The 12,204-nt window shown below is 31.7% G+C and overlaps 1 protein-coding gene across 8 annotated transcripts in view; it reads left to right on the forward strand.

Moving 5' to 3' along the window:
- The window catches only part of SLC4A10 (solute carrier family 4 member 10), a 365,731-nt gene that overhangs the window by 248,810 nt on the left and 104,717 nt on the right, over positions 1–12,204 (forward strand). For 3 of the 8 annotated variants that reach the window (XM_054549397.2, XM_063712834.1, XM_024243564.3), the window contains 2 exons: positions 8,148–8,239; positions 9,751–9,840. In XM_054549397.2, coding sequence (XP_054405372.1) covers positions 8,148–8,239; positions 9,751–9,840 — 182 coding nt within the window. The remainder of the gene's footprint in view (positions 1–8,147; positions 8,240–9,750; positions 9,841–12,204) is intronic. The other 5 variants (XM_024243567.3, XM_024243565.3, XM_024243563.3 and 2 more) reach the window with 3 other exon arrangements.

The following is a 12,204-nucleotide window of genomic DNA, read 5'->3' on the forward strand; positions in this document are numbered from 1 at the left end:
CTGGGAGACAGAGCGAGACTCTGTATCAAAAAAAAAAAAAAGTTTCCAGTTCTAAAAGATAAAAATTAATGAAAAGTATTTTCAAATGCTTTACTGGAAAGACTGATTTCCATGAATGGATGAAAGCACATGTAATGACAGCATGAAATATCATGTAATCGCACTCTTATTTTCAAAAGCTTCAGAGATGCATTAAATAAAATGTATAAAAATTAGTTTTCTCTAGATTTGCTTCATATTAATCAGTTTTCATACTACTGTATCAAATATACATAAAAATATAGGGTAAATGCTTTATTAAATAGATAAAGATGATTAGATGTAATTTTGTCTCAGAACATAGAACCAGTTCTTAATGACAAAATCATTTTTGAAATACTCAGTTTATTTTTAGGACTTTTCAATGACTGAATATAAGTCATTTTTGTTACATAAAAGAGTCTATAGATGTGCACACATTAAGTTCAATAAAATTATTATGAATACTTTATGGTAAATACCAACTTGTGTTTGTAGATTCCACTGAACATTGTGAGGAGATATAACTTGCTTTGAATCAAATCATGTATTTAAAACATATTTATATTCTAAATCACAATTTGCTTTAAAATATGTGATACATAAGATAACAAAACTTGAGGCTTTTATATTCTAAGAGATGTATTACAAATGCAGTGCTTTTTTTATGCTTATAATGCTAGTATTTATTTGGTATGTTAATGTTAAAATAGACTCAGTTATTTACTAATTTTGGCTATGGGCTTATGCCTACATGATTCCAAAAACTTTATTAAAATATACCCAAGAATTAACTTTCTAAGAATGCCTGTAGATTTTATAAAAATGAACTTTTACCTTCATAACTTTTGCTAGAAATCAGATAAGATATATGTCTTTAAGAAAGAGGTATGTTTCTTCAAAGAGGCAAGGATCTTGCATTTTGAACTAGTTAAAATTTATACCTTAAATTTCATTGGAGATAATGTTTACTATAACAATAATTTCATTGCATTTTGTTTTTTTCAGGCAAGAGACTATAGAATTTATTGGAGCAATGATTTATTGTAATAATGCAGATCTAGGCACACTGTTACTGCTTTAAACTTCTATTAAACATAAGAAGAGATGATAGAATTATAACTGTGAATCACAAATCTACATATAGTCACAAGGTTTTCTGAGAGCCTGCTTTTTGTCTTATTTAGGAAATGGTTTAGTTTTCCCGAAAATCAGAATCTGAGTGGTTCTAAAGTGATTCTGTCACCATCTGTACAATCAGCCTTTATCTGAACACATACAAATCTTTTTGAGGCATACGTAAGGGCAATAAAAACTTGGAAACATTTCTAATAAGATTCATATACCCAATTAAGTATTGTTGTAGAGTATGCTGTCAGAAGTGGTTTTCTAAGCCTAAGCTTATAACACCTCCTTATGACTCTGTTTTGCTTCCTCACACACTTTGCATAATTATGTGTGTTGAGAATTCTGAAAATATGTATAGACTTCACCAATTTAGAAGTAAATCTCCTACCCAAAAGTGAAAAAAAGTACGAAAGACCTTTACTACTAAGGTTCTTAATCTACTTATGAACTCTAAAGCCTGACAAACTCTAGATATATAAACAAATTGAAATTAATAGCCATAAATGTAAATTGGACATTCTGTTTTAAATATTCAATCAAGATTTAAATTTTTGTGCAATAGTTCAGAGAGATGCAAAAGGATTTCAAAACATCAAAAAAGTAAAGGTAATACTATTAATTTTTTAAAATCTCCTTAGTAAAATCCATTATGCAAAAAGATTGACTTTTTTAAAAAAAAGATTATAGAATAGAAATTAAATAGAGCAAAGATTTTTCCAGAAACTTTAAAACAGAACACATTTTCCTCCCTAAGCATAGTGGTAGAAATAAGTCCCCGTTTCTTGTTTAATGTGCTAAAATTATCTCAAAAACAAATTGAAGCTTATGTAGATAAGCCTCAAAGAGTCATATAGAATAAAGTTTCTACTTCCTTAATTGACTTGTGCCTTGAGCATGTTACCTTGTTAGTACTCTCCGGGGTTAAACATTCAGACACTGTATTTCAAACGGGGTCTTCCCAGTTTTAAAGATTAGATTAATAAAATAGTGCATTTCCTTGCTCTTCTCCTTCCCAAGTCTACCATTCTTTGTCCATTCCTTTTTTAGTGATTTGTGATAATTTGTCAATCTGATCTCTAAACACACTAGTTCACTCGTTTGAATAATTTTTTTCTTGGTATTCCGCATTCTCTTCAGGGCTAATGTGAAGGATGCTATGGATTCACCATGCATTTTTAATGCCACCATGCTGTGTTTAACTTTCACTTTTCATTAAGCATCAAAACTGTGAGAATTAAATGTCTGATTCTGATGTTTCAATAAAAAGTGACAGTTACATTTGGCAAAACAACAGCAAAAATAATAGAAAAATAATATCTACTTTGACATTAGTACCCTGAAAAGGGTATGGGTGGTAAAGCACTCAAAATGAATATATCGAAAATATTAAAATAATCATTTGAATTTGAAAGATTTTCTAAAACTAAAAATAAAACTTTTGTGTTAAGTGATCTAGAAGACAAATTTTATCAGTAGTCTGTATTTATCATTTAGGTCGTGTATTCAATTACCTTTTAAGACATTGGGATTATAAATCTATTCTAAAATATTATTATCCTTATGATAATTTTTATATTTTTGAAGATAATTTGGGATTATTAGTTTTCTTAAGTATAGGGTGTCTTTATTCTGCTCTATCCTTTACTAATAATTTCTAACTCTATTCGTTTTCCTTCACATATCTTTTGTCTCTCCTAATCTGAATACTTTCCAGTTGTACCTTTTATTTAGGATCTCAAAAGGAGTTACAGTGCAGAAAGTCTCTATCTACTGTTCAACGCCATAGGTTACTGAAAAGCAGTTAGATTTGGGAGCATGGGACATAAAGTTCACTCGTTAGGCCTGGGTAGATTTCAGCCCTTAAAGCAATGTACACATATGTATTGTGCATAATATTTATTTATGGTTTTGGAAATCAGATCTATTACATTATAGTTACTTCTTTAACAAATGCTGTACTTTTAATTTTCAGATGCATGCTGTCTTTACGCATTTAGATATATATGCTTTCTTGCTTTTTTAATACAATGGTCTCATAAATAAGATATCCAGGGTTTAAAATTTATTCCTCACAATGTTCCACCTTTGAAGAAAAAATAAAGCTAGAATAATAATTCTTAAGATTGCTTGAGAGAAAACTTATTAAAAGATTTGTGTATATTAAATAATTAAACATTGTTTAATAAATATGATATTTTCCACCCTTCCAAGAAAATCAAGATGACATTGTTGACACAACTGATAGGCCTGCCCAGAGGCTATATTGTCATTACAGTTTTGGAATGTCAAGACTAGATTTTAAGAGCGAACATAATTCTAGTATGATGTGTTTGAATTTGTTATTTCTTATATTGCATTAATTATTTTCAGGCATACTAATTTTTCTCCAAGTTTAATTGTTTGCATACTTCTCATGTTTTTGAAGTGTAGCTCACCTAATCAGCATTTTCTAAATATTTATCCCTTCTTTCTTCATGTTTTCTATTCCCATGAATAAATGTATTGTTACACATGTATGTAACTTTGTCATTCATCTTTATATTTCTTTATTTTGCTCTGTCTTGTGTCTGTCTCTAACAGGCTCATCTCATCTCTGTACCTCCCTCATCTCCTACCCTTTGGGTACTCTAAATGCGTTGAAGGTTTCTGAGGTAGTGTAAACCAGCTTGGTCTCTAGGTTAATAGTAATGTACCTCCATGTCTTCATCCCAGTTTCCTTCTAGTGCACATGATTTACATTGGATTAAGCAGTAGAAAATAATGATACATTTATGCAATATATTCTATTGATATGAATTTGGCCAACTATAAATTTAAAGGTTGCTAAGCTGCTGTTTTATAATACATATGTGCATACTTAAAGAAGAAGAGAACTATAGCTAAAGACAAATGAGTTAATATAATACTCAACAGGGTTTCTGAGAATATACCTTTTTTTCCAATAATGAAGTGCTTTAATAATACTGCTATTACTTAAAGTCATGAAATAGTACTTTTGATGTAACCTCATGTTCCTTCCCCACAACTTTATGATAAAGAAAATTACTTTGCCAGTCTCACAATACACTTAGTGAAAAATTTATGGTGTAACAAGCAGAAAAACACCTTCGTTTTTCTAGTTTGTATTTACTCACAATACTCTCAGTTTTCTCCTATGCTAGCCCCATATCTATTATAATTTGCCCTAGAAAAATTCATGGTCTATAATAACTTTTTATCTGACACATATGATCCCTACATGAAGACTCAGAGGAAAAAAAATGAATTCGTAACTCAAAGAAAAGTAATTCAAACGTGCTAATATGAATACTATATACTATATATCTTAATTGGTAAGATGTCAAACAAATATTAGAAATTTTGATTTAAGGTTAAGAACTCTTGAGCTTAACAGGTCATAAAAATGTATTTAGTAAATAGCAGAGGAGATACTAGGTTTCTTAAATGTTTCCATTTACATTTAAATAGTCACAGATACCAGTTAACCTTAGTGATATCTACTTTTCATCAGTTTTTTAATAACTTACTATGAACATAATAAGATTACTCAATGTCTTTTTTTCATAGTCATCCTCATGCCTCAAAATTATCTAGGTATTATAAAAACAGAAATAATTAAACATTGCAATGACATTCATTTATAGGAAATAATATGGGTAGTGATCAGTGGACAAAGGTAATATAAAGAAACAGGTAAAAAGCATTTGTTTGTAAGTACTGTGGTATAGCACTTTAAAAAAAATTACAGTATACAATTAGCATTCATAAAGCTTCCACACACATATATGAGTGCTAAATCCTAAACTTATACTAATTTTTTTCCATGAGGGAAAAATATCCTAGCAAATTCTTTGTTATTCTATTAGGAAAATATTTACTTCTGGCTGAAGGTAAAATTCTGTACCTGAAAATTGTCATTCTGTGAACCACTATTGCCTTAGACATCAGCAAGAAAATAAGAGATGCCCTTCCAAAATCTGAATTTATTGATTCTTCTTATGCAATAGTATTTCAGTTAATGAAATTAATTTTGAAATTTAATCCATCATCTGCTTTTGAAAGATGGTAATAATTGGCATAAACTAAATAATTGGCATGAAGAAAAATATATTTAAACAATGATTACAATTGATAATAGAACTATAAAATCATTTTTAATTTATGAGGTTTCAATTAGTTCTATATACTATAATTCATGCTTGAATATTATTTTTATATATACAGCAAATAAAATGTTAAGCTTTTTAAAAGACTTCTATTTTTTTCGAAATAACCCAAATCAAACTCGTTAGCTTAATTTTTAAATAGTCTCTATACATTGTTCTGTATACTACCAAGTTGTGAAAACTGCCTTGAGGATATACACATTTAATGTACATTGTTTCAACTTTAACAAATTAACTTACATTTTTAGGAATAATAGACAAGAAATAACAAGATTTGAAGTGCTATTTAAACTTCGCAGGACTTTTGATGTGATTAAATATATTTAACTATGAATATTAACTCCTATCATTTAACTACTGCTCTGAAATATAAAAGATATACAATTTGTGGTCTTTATGTCTATGTCATAGGCTAGTAGTTTTTATGGCTTTTTATATTAGCATACATCCTATAGACATATCTAGAATCTAGGACTAGCAAGAAGTTTACTGTCATCTGATGTGTCTGCTGCTAGTTAAACTCTCAACTAGGTCATTATCAACATCACTTAAAATATTTATAAAAAATAGTTTCTAAATCCCTTCTTCATTATCAGCCTTATAAAGTAATATTTTATAAAATTGTTCTTGTTTTAGAACAAGAATAGCATACAACGATAAGTCTCAAAATATATTACTTACTATAATATTACATAAAATATTAATTATTAATTACTATAATTATTTACAATGAGAAATACAAGTGTTAATATTTTAATCATACTACCTGAGCTGAAGGTAATTTATGAAATGCTCTGCTTAAAGTATACAAATGAAAACCTAAGGTATTCAATTTTTTCAAATTTTAAGTTCCGCATATTTTCCATCCAATTCAAAATTTAATCTCTTCAAAGTTAATGACTTTGCACTGGGTTGACTTTTGTTTTGTATGTGTTTGGTGATAGAACCGAATAATTGTTCTTCCACGTAGATTTATACCACACGAAATGAATTATTATAAGAAAGCAGATATATGTTTATTTAATTTATGCATGACTTGAATTTCACCACTCAATTTTACAGAACATTCAATAAATTTAGTTTTAAATATATCTAATGTTCTAACTCATTAAAATATGGAGAAACGATGTGAAACTGGTGATTGAAGACATCTGTTGGTAGCACAAATGTATTATGTAAAAGATTTTTTTAAAACTACAGTTATTATTTTGAGAATGGTAAATTGAATGGCTGCTAATGAACAGTTCACAGTCATAGCTGCACATTGTGGTTAGAAATGGGAGAATGAGAATAATTATGTAGCTTGTATGATATTTATCTGAAGTTTATATATTTCCCTAGAATATGCTATACTCAGAATTTATGAACATGGTTTGAGGTGAACTTATTTTAAAAAGTCATTTTATTTTCATCTTCTCCAAATATATTCTTTTACATTTTTTAATGAAAGTAGTGAAATCCTTAAGTTCTAGAAGAATATTAAGCCTATTACTTTCTGGCATTATAACAACTTTAAACCATAAAATTATTCCTATTAATAAATGACCCCTGCTTGAGAGGCTTACTAGTCCAAAAAGCAAACTTATAGTAATATTTGAAAGTAAATAATTAGTATTTTTAACCACAGTTGGTAATTTCTAGGTAACAAAGAATAAGTGGGCTTTCAGGAGAGAATTTAAGGGAAAGGGTTTTTGTGGGGATTTTTTGCATTTACACTGGGAGTTTAGAGAATTTCAGTCAGAGACTGAAGTGATTAGAGATGACACTAAAGGTGAATTTAGAATAAAATTGGGATTTAGGTATGTAGGGAGAAGAGCCAGACAGAGAGAGTATTTCTAACATCTACAACTGATGTGAATAAAAGCAGTATTTTGAGTCATTGAGTTATTATCATAAATATGGGCAAGGCTTCAAAGTTGAGTTGTCATTATTCATTTCACAGAAAAAAAATAAAGATGGGGAGGTGTTTAATTTTCATTCCATTGCTAACTATGAACAAATTTCATATGACTTACTGCAAACAATGTTTCATATTTAGTGAATGATGGAATTTAACCTTTTCTAGCCATTGCCACACTCCCAGCGCTACTATCCACTTAACTCTCATCATCTTCCCTATAATAGGGAAAAGAACTACAAGATAATTATGTTTTAGTTCAGTGTTAATTCAAAACTAATACAATTCAAGTTTTTATCTTTTCTCACATCACAAACTAGTATCAGTATGCTTATATAATAGAATAGTCAGAAGCATAAAATCATATCCATAGTGTTCATACTGTGTGAAATAAAGATATTTCTAACTGAACCGCCTTATATAGAAAACTGTAAGAGTTATGGCCAAAGAAATTTTTTGCATTGGTTTGGCTTTTTAGATGCAATAGAACCTAAAAATATACTGTGTAATTTTCAGATAAATATCTATCCTTTTTAATGCTTTAATTTTAAATTCTTCAGGCTGAGCTTACATCTTAACAGATGTCTATCTTGTCTTTTTGTATATACCATTAGTTTTGGTTGGAATCTAGAAATCAATGATGCTTCAAAATCCTGGTAACATTTACATATTTTGTAGATAATCCTTATTGAAAATAACCTTTTAGAATTTTTATCTGAAAATTGCTTTATTTTTTACTGAATTCTCCCATTTCTACCTGTAACTGATAATAAGAATGTTTGTATTAATATAGATTTATTTATATTGACCCTTCATGCTTACATCATAAATTCATTAAGAAACCTGTTAGTCTAGTTTAATTGAAGTGCCTGTTTCACTCAGTATGTCTACAACTATGTAAGTAATTGTTTGTATTCTGTCACAACAATCTCTTTTAGCAGGTCAGGCTGTTTCTCCTCAGTCTGCTCCAGCCTGTGTTGAAAATAAAAATGATGTTAGCAGAGAAAACAGCACTGTTGACTTTAGCAAGGTGAGCTTTTCTCCCTCTCATCTAAGTAAGTTGCTAAATTACTACTAGAAATTACTACCCATTTTAAGAGGTGTTGACACAATATTTTGCATGCACTTTTTTGTTTCTTGTCAAAGCTTGATATTGTTACAGATAATGTTAGCATTAAGTCCACATATAACATTTTGCCTAGTCAAAAAAAAAAAATGAACCTGTGAGTTTTATGCATAGTATTCATGTTTCAGCCACTTGGTATAATGTTATCTCTTCCAATAAAAAGAATAACTGGGCTTCACAGGGAATTTAACCAAAGTTTAATTTATTTTTGTTTGTTTGTGTTTGTTGTTCTTTGTTTGTTTGAGGCAGAGTCTTGCTCTGTCACCCAGGCTGGAGTGCAGTGGCACAATCTTGGCTCACTGCAACCTCCGCCTCCTGGGTTCAAGCAATTCTCATGCCTCAGCTTCCCAAGTAGCTGGGATTACAGGCGTGCGCCACTGTGTCTGATTAATTTTTGTATTTTTAGTAGAGACGGGGTTTCACCATCTTGGACAGGCTGGTCTCGAACTCCTGACCTCAGGTGATCCGTCCGCCTCAGCCTCTCAAAGTGCTGGGATTACAGGCGTGAGCCACCCTGCCTGGCCAAGTTTAATCTATTGTTTAAAAACTTTGGCTAGTTTGTGTTCAAAATCACTTTTCCTCTATTTGTGGGAAAGCAAATCATAACATAAAACTGAATTGTTAATGTAATTAAGGAAAAGTCATTACTGTAAGGAAATCCTAGAAGGACATAGTAAAACTGAGCAGAGTTTAAATAAAAACATATTAAGAACTGACTGTGTTGAGGGATACATCTAATTGGAGACAACTGAAGTGAAATCATTAACTTGAATGTATTCTTAGAAAATTAGTCAGTGACAATAATGTGATTTTGATTAGCAAATTCCTGACATTGTATATATGCCATTGCGAGCTATGGCAAAGTAACAATTGAGTAGAAAAGAGGAGTTTCCGGCCGGGTGCGGTGGCGCGTGCCTGTGGTTCCAGCCACTTGAGAGGCTGAGGTGGGAGGATTGCTTGAGCCCAGGAGGCAGAGGTTGCAGTGAACTGAGGTCACGTCACTGCACTCCAGCCTGGGTGACAGAGTGAGACCCCCATCTCAAAAAAAAAAAAAAAGACAATGCGAAAGAGAAGGAGTTTCAGTACTTGGTGAAAATACGGCAGGTTAACAATTCTCTTTATCTGAGTGGCTGAAATAGAAGTAACTCAGAGTAATATTTTAATAAAGCCGTTAGCACTGGCAATAATTGTAGTAGTGGGAGGAGGTGGGAATGGATGGAAGCAGTAGAGGAAGTAGCCTGAATCAAGGTTCTGAAAAGATTAATAGTGATCAGCTCCTTGGACCTGTTTCAGAATCCCTCTGACAATGCCTAAATAATCTAGATCTAGTTATGTGCATGCTCTCCCTCTGGTGCCTGGCGAAGTCCCCGTGGGAGCATGGTGTACCAGCTTAAGTCTGTTAATTATGCGTGCAGGGACTGGGAGGCCAACAAAAGGGGCATACTAGTCCATGTGGGATGAAACAAAGGCATGAAAAAGGACCTCCACACCAGCAAGAGAGAGAGGTGAGGGCATACTCGGGCTCATTTCTACAGTGGTTCAAAGCTCATTTCACTGTATGGAGGCATGTGATTCAAACATTAAGCCAGTTCAAATGTATTCCATCTGCCACTCTAAGAACTATCTTTTTAAAGCATTGCATCTTCATTCATCTGCAAGTTGGAAAAAGTTGTCACAAACTGCCATACATTTAATTTCTGATATTCTTAATTTGAAATGATCTTAAAAGCAATAATGTAACAAACTGCATATTTATGTATAAATGCATTAACAGCATAAAGAAGGCATATTTAACATCCTCAGAAACAATCATTATAAACCACATAGCTCCTCCTTTCAAATAAATTGTGATTTAACTTTTTAAAAATAATATAACCTTTATACACTGATTGTATATCTCCATATCATGTTGCTTTTGGTAGTGTGACCTGCCTTTGCAGCCTTCAAGAATACTTCATCACATATGAAAGAAAATGAAGATTGCCAATTGTAGGCAGTAGTCTCATCTTCTGGTCCCCCCGCAAACTGTTAAAACTATGGAAGAGTCAAAATTCGATTTCCTTTCTTTTAATCCTTTTCTTATCACATTTGTGATCACTGGCCCATTTCATCTTTTAATAGGCAAGTTAAATTTCTAGAGCCCTCTACTTAGTGTCAGCTGCCTTTATTCCTCAGTCTCTTGTTCATAGCATGGCACACCGGAAAGAATGTGGCTTTTGAGAAACAGCATGAGATCTTGAATCCCAACTCTGGCATTATAAACTAGCTGATCTTGGAGAAGTTCTCTGAAGTTCAGCCTTCTCATTTGCAAAGTAAGAAAACTATTTACAATTTCGTTGTGAAGATTTAATGAGATAATATATAGAGAGATGCTGGGACAGTGCTTGACTTGTAGCAGGTATTTAATAAAAGGTGGTTACACTTATTAGTGTGGTTATTAGTAGTAGTAGAAATAATAGTGTCAGAAATAAAACAACAGACCATAATTGAATGCTTTGGTCTCCACTGGGTCTTTAGTGCCTTGAATAGTATTTGGTATGTATTTGTTGAATGAATCCTTCAAGATTCAAAATAATGTAAGCCCAGTTTTGGAATTTAAAAAACACTGAGTAAGATTTTTTACTTTAAAGTCTGACAGGGCGGAAAAGTAGAGTTTGAAAAGAGAAATTGTGATCTATCACTATGGAAACAAATTTTAGTGCCAGATTTTGCAGGTGCATGAGTTGATTTTTTTTAGCCTTATGATTTTAGTTTAGTAGTGAATTTATCAAAATTCACCTGGTCTCCAGGTTAGTTTTCTGTTTTAATATTTTAAGTCTTAATATACAGATTCCAAAACCCCGGAATCTTAATATGCAGATTCCAAACATTTTGAGGTGTTAAGAAAAAAAAGGTCTTTATTCATCTTATGTGATTTGATCATATTTATTCCATCTACATTCAACCTACATATTTGTAACCCTTCCAGTGGATAGACCTATCAAACTTACTTACTTAAGGAATGATTTGGAAAATAACTGGAATTATCAGGTTTTAGATTCCCATAATACTTTTAAAAAGCAGATGTGTCAAAGCAATATTTGTTTTTGTTTTTCAAGCTGACAGTAGAATGTAGGTATTTTATGTTGGTGGTGTTTTCTTTTACTTCAAATGACCCAGAGATGGCTTCACATAATTTTCTACATAGAAAGAACTTCCATCTGCATCTAGCTTTAGTGTATGAAACATATTAGAAAGAGTTGTATTATTTAATCCTAGAACTGTAGGAAACCTTAGACATCTCCTCATTTAGTCAGCAAGAAAGCTGAATTATAGAGTGACTAAGAGAGCTGCTCAAGATCACTGGTGAGTTAGTGTCAAGACACCATTTCTTCCCAGAGAATCCCTATGATGTTTCTTGTACTTTCTATAATGGGCTGAAGGCTTAAACTTTCTCCTTAAATTTCCATCTGTTTTTCCTTTAACTCTTAGCATGTAGTTTGCCCAGACACTTCCAATTTCACCTTGGTCTTCTATCTAATCTCATGCCTTGTTCCCTAGAAATGTAACTGTTTCTCATCCACAGCTGAAGTATCAAAGGCCCAGAAAGAAATCTCTCCACTACTAGCATAAAGGTGAGGTCTGGACAGCCCAGAAGCATGAGTGTAAATACAGACCCGGAAGAGTATAGCTCGATTTCTTCAAGATCCTATTCAAAGGACCAGAAACTTCCAGGATTTTCTTCTTGTCCATTCCAAGTGTTTGTGTTCACTTGACAGTTTTCTTAGGGATGTAGTTCAACCTGGATCCTCTAGAGCTGCTTTACATATTTATAATTTTATAAGAGGTTACAGTCAGGTCTTTAAACATAATATTTTGTTATATTAAAA

The sequence above is a fragment of the Pongo abelii genome, chromosome 11 (genome assembly GCF_028885655.2).
Source record: "Pongo abelii isolate AG06213 chromosome 11, NHGRI_mPonAbe1-v2.0_pri, whole genome shotgun sequence".
NCBI lineage: Eukaryota > Metazoa > Chordata > Mammalia > Primates > Hominidae > Pongo > Pongo abelii.